Source organism: Mytilus edulis, chromosome 2 (genome assembly GCF_963676685.1).
Source record: "Mytilus edulis chromosome 2, xbMytEdul2.2, whole genome shotgun sequence".
NCBI classification, from domain to species: Eukaryota; Metazoa; Mollusca; class Bivalvia; order Mytilida; family Mytilidae; genus Mytilus; species Mytilus edulis.
Window position 1 is genome coordinate 94,166,903 of NC_092345.1, and position 12,087 is coordinate 94,178,989.

At 32.0% G+C, this 12,087-nt stretch overlaps 1 protein-coding gene across 7 annotated transcripts in view; it reads right to left on the minus strand.

Annotated features, from left to right (window-relative positions):
- Window positions 1-3,682: 3,682 nt before the first annotated feature.
- LOC139513513 (sepiapterin reductase-like) overlaps window positions 3,683-12,087 on the minus strand; it is a 43,413-nt gene continuing 35,008 nt past the window's right edge. For all 7 annotated transcript variants that reach the window (XM_071302101.1, XM_071302106.1, XM_071302104.1 and 4 more), the window contains 3 exons: window positions 9,003-9,541; window positions 7,643-7,795; window positions 3,683-5,204 (listed from right to left, as the gene is read on the minus strand). In XM_071302101.1, the coding sequence (XP_071158202.1) occupies window positions 5,089-5,204; window positions 7,643-7,795; window positions 9,003-9,541 (808 nt within the window). In that variant the 3' untranslated portion in view covers window positions 3,683-5,088. The remainder of the gene's footprint in view (window positions 5,205-7,642; window positions 7,796-9,002; window positions 9,542-12,087) is intronic.

Sequence of the window (12,087 nt, forward strand, 5' to 3'; positions counted from 1 at the left end):
ACCTTTACTAAGAGTATGGAAACGAAAATGGGAAGGACAAAAAGAGGAACTGTCAAGGACTCAAGGGTAGCACTTCATGAAGGTGACTTTGGCATAAAAATTGAATATGTGGTAAGATTGCCAATATCTACAGGTAACCCAGTTGAGATGATGTGGAAGTAAGCAATTTGGTCACTGTACAACTTTCAACAATGAGAACAACCTGTACTATATAGTCCGCTTAAAAAAGCCCAGACAATAAAAATGATAAACAATATCGATTAGAGCAAGAAAACTACCAACCTAATTTATAACAACACAATTGCCAATAAATAAATTTGAGACATTTATAGACTTGTTTGCATGCCAACATCAATTTATAAAAATTAATGTTCTAAGAACTGAACTTAACCAAAGTCACTTAACCATGAAATTACTTTAAGAACTGATCAATGTGAAAATCAAAGACTGCAGATCATAATGACCTACTGAACTAAATCATGTTGGAGACAGTAATACCCCTTAAAAGAAGTTATATCTTGTAGAATTAAGGTTTCTATTATCCTGGAATGTATTTCAGTAACTGGAGCATTGAAATTGAAATGGATATCATTACTTTTTAAAAACCTTGTCTACCCATGAGATTTGATTTTTTGGTGGTCAGAACACTTTACTGTGATAAGGCAATAATTAACTATCTATTGCAACAGTTTCTAAATGTGTGCATTACATTTTGATGAAATTTCAAGGGATTTTGAATACCAGATTCTTTTTTATTTTTTGTCTTTAACATGCATTTACAATTTTCAAATTAAGCAAGGAAGGAACTGTGTAAAAAGTTTTGTTAATTTTGCCAATAAGACCACTATCCAACAGAGACATAGAAGTTAGCAACTATAGGTCACCAAACTACCTTTAACGGTGAACAAAACCAATACTGTAATATTGCAAGAAGCTATAAAAGGCTCCCACACAACAAATGTAAAACAATTCAAAATAGAAAAATAACAGTCTAACTTGTGTACAAAACAATAACCCAGGTATGATATACAGCAACAAATGACAAGCTCTGAATGACTGGCTCCTGGCCTAGGACAAGCACAAACAATGTATGGAGGTTATACATGTCTGGCTGGTCAGTGTCCCCCTTACCAGCAGGGGCAGTGGTGTAACAGCACAACAAAAGAACAAACTAGAAAAATTAGTTCAAAAAAGCTTTACTCATCAGATCATAAGAAACCACTAAAACAACCAACAAAAAAAACCAAAAGATACAAACAACTCATAGTAACTGAAATCTGGTTCAACACCAATTACAACGACATTCTAATGGATTGTACCAACTTAAAATTTCTTTAGATCAGTGGTTTCAGATGGATGATATAAACTAACCATTTTTGTTTGTCAGTGATTTCGAATGGATGATACCAACTCAACATTACTTTGTCTTTATTTTAGATGAATGATACCAACTTAACTTTTGAATGTCAGTGTTTCAGACTTAAAACTTCTTTGTTTCAGTGGTTTCAGATGGATGATACCAACCTAACATTTTTTTTTGTGTCAGAGTTTGAGATAAATATTACCCAGTTAACATTTCTTGTGGTTTCAGGTAAATGATACCAAATTAACATTTCTTTTGTGTCAGTGGTTTCAGATGGATGAATATCAACTCAATATTTCTTTGTGTCATTGGTTTTAGATGGACGATATCAACTTAACATTCTTAAGGTTGGTGGTTTCTGATGGATATTGCCTAGTTAACATTTCTTTGTGTCAGTGGTTTCAGATGGATTATACCAACTTAACATTCCTTTAGGTCAGTGTTTCTGGTGGATTATACCAACTTTTACATTCATTTGTGACTGGTTTCAGATATATGATACCAAATTAATATTTCTTTGTGTCAGTGGTTTCAGATGGATGATATCAACTTAAAAATTTCTTAATGTCACTGGTTTCAGATGTTTGATACCAATTTAACATTTCTTTGTGAGAGGTTTCAGATGGATGATACCACATTATTATTTCTTTGTGTCTGTGGTTTCAGATTGATTATACCAACTTTACATTTCTTCGTGTCAGTGATTTCAGTTTGATGATACTAACTTAACCTTTTTTTATGGCAGTGGTTTCAAATTGATAATACCAAATTATTATTTATTTGTGTCAGTGGTTTTAGATTGATTATACCAACTTTACATTTCTTTGTGTCAGTGATTTCAGTTTGATGATACATGTACTAACTTAACCTTTCTTTGTGGCAGTGGACCTGGTTTCAAATTGATGATACCAAATTAACATTACTTTATGACAGTGGTTTCAGATGGATGATACCAACTTAATATTCTTTTATGATACCAACTGAAAATTTCTTTGTGATAGTGGTTTCAGATGTATAATAACAACTTAACATTTCTATGTGTCAGTGGTTTTAGATGGTCGATACCAACTAAAAACTTCTTTGTAACATTGGTTTCAGATGTATGATACCAACTCAACATTTCTTTGTGTCACTGGTTTAGATTTATCATTTCTTGTGACAGAGGTTTCAGATGGATGATATCAAGTTAACATTTCTTTGAGTCAGTGGTTTCAGATGAATGATAACAATTTAACAGTTCTTTGTGTCAGTGATTTCAGTTGGAAGATACTTACTTAACCTTTCTTTGTGGCAGTGGTTTCAGATGGATAATACTTACTTAACATTCCTTTGGATCAGTGTTTCTGATGGATTCTACCAACTTTTTTTTTCATTTTTGACAGTGGTTTCAGATGATGGATGTCTGTTTAAAGTCAAGTGGCAAATCAAATGCATATTCAGCACAAGAACGTGTTATATTTATACGACTATTAACTTTGCCTTGTACTAGATTGACATTGCTGAGAGCTGATTTTCAATCTGCTAGTTCTAAATGTAACAGTCCGCAGGAAAACATGTCATCCTACCTGAGTTTACACATTATTCTGACTAGGATAAAAAAAAATCTTTGCTCTTATTCCTTTGTGCTTTGTGGAAGAGCAGCAAATACCAATTTTAAAAATCTTTGGTTTTACATTTGAGGCAAACACATTAGATGGACAAGTATATCTTGCACCACCCATTAATAGAGCTAAAGATAATACACAAAAGATAATGTTATGTTTAACTGTTACACCACTGTCCCAGGTGAGGGGAGGGGTTGGGCACCTGCTAACATGTTTAAACCCACCTCATTATGTATGTGCCTGTCCCAAGTTTGAAGTCTGTAATTAAGAGGTTGTCATTTGATGCTGTGTAACATGCTGTAAATTCAGAATTTATTGCGAGGTTTTTATTATTGCGAAAAATGCGACAGAGTTGTAAACACAATAATTAAAACTCGCATTTTGAAATATTGTATATGAATTAAACAGGATTCTTCTCAAAATCGCACTTAAGTCTAAATTGACAAAACCGCAATAATAAATGCACGCAATAATTTCTGAATTTACAGTATTTGTTTTTTAGTTTAGGGTGTAAGTTTTCCCCATTTCAATTGTTTAACATTTGTCAATTCAGGGTCTTTAATAGCTGACTATTTGGTTTGTGCTTTGCCTATTGTTAAATGCTGTATGGTGACCTATAGTTGTTAATTTCTGTATCATTTAACAACTATTGGGTATTGTGAAGAGATGTCTCATTGGCAATCCTACCACATCTTCTTTTTAATAAATATCATACTTCCAAACAAAAAGATTTATTATTTCCAACAGACAAATATAATATAATGCTAAAAGCCACAAAACAAGAACTTATATAAAATAAGGAATGTATCTTAAATGTAAATTAAACTAAATATTGACAAAAAAAAGTGTCAAAAATGTACTAGATTGACATGCTGAGTGCTGTACATGTAAAAATAACAAATGTAACATAAAACTTACACAGATTCCTATTGCTATTCTTCTTCTAGAATTTAGTATACTAAATGAATAAACATTGGAAACTCAAACCTCAGCTTGACCAGTTATCTCTGATCCAAAAACTATCCATGAATTTCTTTCCATGCTTTTAACATGCAAACACGGATTTGTCATTGATCCTTAACCTCTGAAATGTTTAATGAAGATTAAAAAGTTTTTAAACCAGTAAGGGCTCATGAGAATGCTTTGAACTGGACCAATGAGTTAACTTTTTCTGGTATTTATGTATACCTAGTTTTAGATTAGCCAAGTCGTTTAGCCAGTATTACAATAACAAATCGTAGTTGATAATTGGTTCATAGAAAAACAAATAACAGATAATATAATAAAAATATAACCAAAATGTTTGAAAAAAACATTACTATAACCATGATAACTATATCCCCTGCCATCAATGGATTGGGGTTTGAAAATAAAAATTAGACTAGGAATGTAAAAGCTATATATACATGCAATATTAAAAAAAAAAATACAATGCACTATCAACCCCTGTAGATATCCCAACATGTGATTAAATCAAATTTGATGACTGCTCAATTCCTACTTTATATTTTCACTTTTTAGTTTTCACAAATATAAATAAATAAGTTGAAAAGAGGTTTTATAATTCAACATAGGCTTCTAATTTTCTGCTTTCATATAACAATGGTGGTTTTGGCAAATTACTATATTTTAACAAAACATATAACAAATCGGTAAATTTCACCATAAAATGTTCTGAAATTTGGAGAAATTAAAACTTGAATCTATGATTTTCAATAAATCTAGGAGTTTTTTGTTTAAAAATATTTCTGATCTATTAGATCTACAGACATGAAAAAACAAAAATTTACACAAAAATTACAAACTTGCCATAAAACTGGACAATTTGAAAATAGACACCGGTACTTAGAAATAACAATAGAGAACAAATGTCGCCAAAACAATAATCACAAAAGTAGCTTATTTTATCTACTTGCTCACAAAAATTGTTTCTGTGATGCTTGAGTTCTTGACAAATAATTTATCCTAACATCACATTTTAGTAATGGAGATAAGCTAATGTTGTTGTTTTCATAAAGACTTACATGTCATAAGTTGAAAAGTAAAGACACTTTTTAAAGCTACAAATATTAATACAGAAATGTCTACAATTTGCATTTTCTTTTCTTTTCTTTCTTCCACCTAAACATCATAATAATCTATATGTGCTCCTGAGACAAATGTATCAGTCTCTAAAATCTGAACCAGTTTCTGGATAGAGGCATCACATTCCAATACATTGCCTTCCTTGTACAAGGCTGAAACAGAAAGAAAAATATATTCTCTTACTGTTTGGTGGTAAATCAGGCCTAATATCAATAGCAGTTACTCCAAAACAAAAATATACACATGGAAAAAAGTATTGCAACACCAAATTGAAATTCAATTAAAACCAGATGCTCCACAGAGCCCAGCTTTATACGACCGCAGAGGTTGAACCCTGAACTGTTGGGGCAAGTATGGACACAACATTCAAGCTGGATTCAGCTCTAAATTTGGATTGTGATTAAATAGTTGACACAGCATAGGTTTCTGACACAGAATGAATGTGGTCTAATGAACTTAAATTTTTTTTTTTTGCCCTTGACCAATTCACTATGCTGCTGAATATTAATCCTCTCAAAAGAATGTTTGAAGAAATTTTCGTTTTATTTATGAAATTTGAAATGAGAAAAATTGAAACCCCCCCCCCCCCCCCCCACCCACCCCAAATTTTTTTTTCACATCCCTCTTTCCGTTATTCCAAAACTGATCTCAATTCAAATTTCATAGATTACACTTTACTTATACTAAAGTTATGGTGCGAAAACCAAGAAAAATGCTTATTAATATTTGGGCCCCTTTTTGGCCCCTAATTCCTAAGCTATTGGGATCTCAACTCCCAAAATCAATCCCAACCTTCCTTTTGTGGTCATAAACCTTGTGTTTAAATTTCATTGATTTCTATTTACTTATACTAAAGTTATTGTGTGAAAAAAAAAGAATAATGCTTATTTGGGCCCTTTTTTAGCCCCTAATTCCTAAACTGTTGAAACCAAAACTCCCAAAATCAATCCCAACCTTCCTTTTGTAGTCATAAACCTTGTGTCAAAATTTCATAGTTTTCTATTGACTTAAACTAAAGTTATAGTGCGAAAACCAAGAAAATGCTTATTTGGACCCTTTTTGGCCCCTAATTCCTAAACAGTTGGGACCAAAACTTCCAAAATCAATCCCATCCTTCCTTTTATGGTCATAAACCTTGTGTTTAAATTTCATAGATTTCTATTCACTTATACTAAAGTTAGAGTGCGAAAACTAAAAGTCTTCGGACAACAACGCCGCCGCTACTGGAAAAGTAGGTTTATGCATAAAATAATCTATCTGGTGAAATCTTAAGATATATGTTATTGTGTGAGGTACAGACAAAATTGTTCTGCAATGTCAGATGTAAAAACGCATAAATGTTCATGGGCTGTCAATTTTCATATATATTGAAATACCAATATACGACCAAAAAATTTTTCAATTTTTGCGGTTGTATAAAAACACTCTTTATTTTTTGGTGATATAATTTGTTAAAATAGATCTAGTTACCCATTATTTAAATATCACCTGAGTTTAATCAATACATATCGACTTGATGAGTTCTTATCTGCACATGCAGCTACTGTACTCGTAAACAGTAAAACAGATGTTTTTATCCTCATTGTTTTCAACACTTTAAGTAACCAAGTTTATAAAGTTATGTGATTGACACCTTTCAATTGGTCATCCACAACTCATAACAGATAACTGCAGCAAGATGGTAGATAATCAGCATGAGAGAAGCAGGTATGTCGCTGTGACAATTGCACATATGGTTGGTCATCACCATTTCACTATAAGTCGTTTTGAAAATAAAAATCAGCCAACAAGCGTTGTTAAAGACCTTCGGAGATCAAGGAGACCCCCTACAACATCTGCTAGGGAAAATCAAGCAAAATGAAGGTTAATCAGAAGAAAACCCATTGCAAACAATAGAATCCTTAAAAGAGAGTGATGACCATACAGGAGCCTTTAAACAAGAACTGTTCGAGATTGGCTCATTGCTTCTGGCTATTGTGCGATAAGACAATTTTGGGGACCTTTGCCTACAAACAGACGCACAGTTTCCCGTATCCAATATAGTGCAGAGCTCGCTGTCGATTCATTTATTTTCGTGGGTATCGATTTTTATGGATTGAGGAAAACTAGCATTTTCGTGGATATTTGATTGTGGTTTTCATTGCCATTCAATGCCATTCAATGTCTGTGTATAAGGCAATAGAATATTCTTAATTTGTTGGATGTTTGTGGCTTGCCTATTCCCATGAAACCCACAAAAATGAGTATCCAATCAATAATAATAAATCCAAAGAACTTATAAATTCTTACAGATAGGAACCATGTATGACATTTCTGTCACGTTTTATTCAGGAACTGCAAATCAGAACACTCTGAATTTTTTAATATCAAAATTCATGCAAGCATGCTTTACAATGTACGATGTGATGCATTCTCACCTTCCTGTTAATTGAATACTAACATGAGGATATCATTATTGAGCAGTAGCAAACAGTTCCACTTGTTATGGTTATAGACAACTTTTTAGGTTGCTAGTTTATTATAATGTATGCATCTTATCTCCACTCCAATTAGTTCAAATAAGAAACTTAGAAGCATCATTAATACTTACATTCAAACATTTGTTTAACCTCTGGGTCTGAAGTATTTTCTCTACATTTGATCTGCATATCTGTTTCACAAGGACCAGGGGCATAACTCAGTACCCTTATTGTGGGTTCCTCTTCTGTCATAACCTTATAGAACATATCACGTGCTGCTTTTACTGGAAAAAATAGGTTTATGCATAAAATAATCTATCTAATGAAATCTTAAGATATATGTTATTGTGTGAGGTACAGACAAAATTGTTCTGCAATGTCAGATGTAAAAACGCATAAATGTTCATGGGCTGTCAATTTTCATATATATTGCCACCAGAATGTATCCTTTACAAATGTAAGCTTTTGTTGAAATTCAAGCACTAAGTATTTTGGCTACAATTTAAAAAAGGAGTCCATCCAATAATTACTGACATCAGAAATCAAATGGGAAAAGCATCTTATACTGGTCCTCATTGTCAATGAAATCCTAGCAAATTTTCAACATTTCTTAAAATTCATAATTCATTTATAACAAAATTTACAATTTTGACGTCAAGAACCAATTTTGGAATGCATATCAATTTCGATTATCATCATAAACAAAAAATCTTTCCAAAAATGGTAACTTTCTGATATAAAGTAAGCTTACATGTATAACCCCGCACTGATAATTAATTTGGAATAGCATAAAATGCCTATAGATCAATTTTTTTGTTGAAATCCTAGCATAGAAATTTTCAATAAAAAGTACATTTTAAAACATTTTAGAACTGGGAATCAGTTAGGAACTGGTCAACTCATACTTTCTCTGCCCAAAATATACATAAATGATACGAAACAAGAAAAATCATAAAATGTTTACAAAATATACAAATTTTATCATAGTTCGTTGCGATGGAAACTTGTCATATGTGATTTATTTTTTAATATTATCTATACACCATTCACCTTAGAAATGAAACTTTAAAGCCAAATTTAAGATCATGCATGCATGGTTACTTAAAATAAACTAAATTTTGGGCAAAATAAGGGCATTCTTTAGATTTTTTCTAACAATAACTTACCTCTCTTACAACAAGTATTTAAATTCTTTCCCAAAATTTTACCTTACAGAAAATTCGACACTAGAAATTTGGAGTAGAATAATTTTAACCTTCTTATACATCTTAATTAATTTACTTGAAATAATAGAAGAAAAGGATATTTCTAAAAAATAGTGATTTTTTCTCTCACCAAATTTTCACAAAACTTAAATTGTGATACAATGAATTTTGAAAAGCACACAACATACAATAGTTGTTTTATGAAATCCTAACACACAAAGATGTTGCTCCCTCTTAATTTTTTCACATTGAATGAAATTATGTAATTTTACAGAACTGAACTCACCTGTACAATATAGAGAGAAGCTTTTAAATGCTTTAATTGCTGTAAGTGATGATATATTAATCACATATCTGTGTGCAAATTTCTCTTGGGTAAAAAATTTCAAACATGCAGAATTCAACAAAATATTTCCAGTCACGTTAACTCCAAAATGTGTGTTCAACTCTGAAACATTAACCAGATCTTTAACATATTTACTGTTGTCTCCTAATGTCCCTGCATTGTGCACAATAACTGCCTGCTCAAAGTTATCAATAGACAAATTGCTTTCTTTAAAAATATTTTCGAAAATATTGTTAAACTTTTTTTCATCTAAATCTCCTTGATCAAATCCACTGACAACTACTTTAACATCCTGACAAGATGACTTGATTTCTGTTTCAACCTCTTTTAAAGCTTTCATATCCCTTGAAAGCAGTATCATTACACTTTCCCTTCTAGCTTTCTTAGCAAAGTTTATGGCCATACTTCTTCCAAGACCTCTGCTTGCACCAGCTATAACATAACATGATTTCTTCTCAAACACTCCCATTGTGCACTTCCTTTAAGATAATAAATAAAATTTAACATGTTTTATTGCATTGAAAATAAAAACTATGATTTCTTAATTATGAGTAAACCAACAACTACTAACTTTATACTTTAATTCTTTCTTTTTAACTTAATAGCAATATTTTTAAACATTATTATATTAATACTGTTGTTGTTCAATTATTATGTCTTGTAAATCTGGTGATAAGCATAGATTGAATCACTTATTTAATTTTATTTAAAAGTTATGGTTTGTAGCAAAATTAAAATGTTGTTTGTTTTTCAGGATTGAAATTCTGTACAGGCAAAACTTTCTTCATGTACTGTTTATCTGCATCTGGCAGAAAATTGCCATCTTCAACACGTCAAAGATTCTGTTATATATTAGTAATTGTTTTCTAGAAAGTTCACTGCAATAACTGGGAGAGTTCTGTAATATGGTACTAATATTGTGTTGTTTTTTTATCTCTAATATACGGATATTATTATATAATCTCACTTAAGTACTTTTCTTGTACCGGTATAGTCTTCTGTATATATTTATTCACAACTTTTTAACAGGTTGGGGAAGATTCTCATAAGTATCATCCCCATTGAAGGGTATTATTATAGAATACCCGAAACAGGCATCAATTTATAGTAATAACAAGAATGCACACTCTGAAATGTCTCGCCTTCTTTTCTTAACATTGATATTATGTTGAAAGTCCTAAATATAAAGCACAACTACAGGCTCTCAAGAGACTGTGTCGCTCACCTGACTCTACTTTGGTTTTGGAAATCATATAAAAATAGAAAAAAATCATAACAGATAGTATCATACCCAAATAATGATTGAGGCCAAATTTTGTTTAATATTGGTCCCGTAATTTAATCAAATATCCTGGTGGCCATCTTGAACAGTAAATCATTCCATTCAGTGGTTCTAAATAAGGTACATTCATGCCATGTTTCATGTTTGGTTTCATTCCATTCAGTGGTGGTTCTCTAAAAGAAGACATTTGTATGTATTTCCCATAGGGTCCTATGTTAAACTATGTCTCCCCACTAGCGGCCATCTTAAATGATGGATCAGCTTCAAAGTAACAACACTTGGTCAGGACCTCATAAGGAACTTTCATGCCATGTTTGGTTCCATTCCATTTGGTGGTTCTCTAGAAGAAGACCAAAATTTAAAAGATTAACAACAAAGACTACGGACGACAGATGATGGACGCCAAGTGATGAGAAGAGCTTACTTGGCACTTTGGGCCAGGTGAACTAAAAACTTAACCCTGACATGAACCGTTTAAAAAGAAGGTCATGGTGAAGTGAGACTGACATGTAAATCATAAAATATTACCATACACCAAATATAGTTGACCTATTGCATTTGGTATTAGAAAAAAAGACCACAACAGTTGGAACTCAAAAACTTAACTTTTGACCACTGAATCATGAAAATAAGGTCAAGGTCAGATGACACCTGCCAGTTGGACATGTACACCTTACAATCATTCCATACACCAAATATGGTAGACTTATTGCATACAGTATATGAAAAAAAGACCAAAACACAAACTTAACTAAAACACTGAACCATGAAAATGAGGTCAAGGTCAGAGGACATCTGGACTTGTACACCTTACAGTCTTTCCATACACCAAATATACCAGCTAGCTAGACCTATTGCTTATATAGTATCTGAGATATGAACTTCAACACCAAAACTTAACCTTGTTGAAATCCTTGTTCACTGATCTATGAAACATGTGAAATGAGGCACAGGTCAAGTCAAAATTGTCTGATGGGGATGAGGATCTTGCAAGGTATCCTATTACTCAAAATAATTTTAAGAGAGAAATTGATATTACAAAAAATCTTAAGAACTTTTATTTTTTAAGAAATGTGAATGATCAATAGATATCTTTCTCAGAAGATGGTCTTTAATAATTATAATCTTTCTTATGGTACAAAATGATCATGGTACGAAATGGTTTATGTTATGGTTGAAATAGTTTTTGTTATTATACGAAATGGTTTTTGTTATAGTATGAAATGGTTTCTTGTTATGGTACAAAATGGGTGGTACGAAATGGTCTGGGTACAAAATGACTTTGATTCCTTAAAAACATTGATTTTACTCATGTGGACTGTAACTATAAACAGGTTTTCATAATTTGGTTGTTGGGAATATATCCATATTTTGAAGGTGAAATTGAATATATTTAACAGAAAACAATCAGGCACACAAAGGGAGGTGTTAATAGTTATTTTAGGCTGTCATCTAGTATCTTTGTCTGACAGATTGAAACGCAAATATTTTTTAGCAATAAACGTATTTACACTTTTGGTATTTAGCTGAATCTTGCCTCCGAATGACCTTAGATCTACTCCGAATCACCTTTTGACGTCAAGCAACAATCACTTTTAAATTGTGACGTCAAATATTTTAAATTATGATGTCAAAGTTTACAGGAACCTGTGTGATTTTACGTAATGGTGGACAAATTTGCATACAAATTATACATAAACTAGAATGGGTACTTTGGGGGCCTCGGTTGGTCAAAGTTGTCCC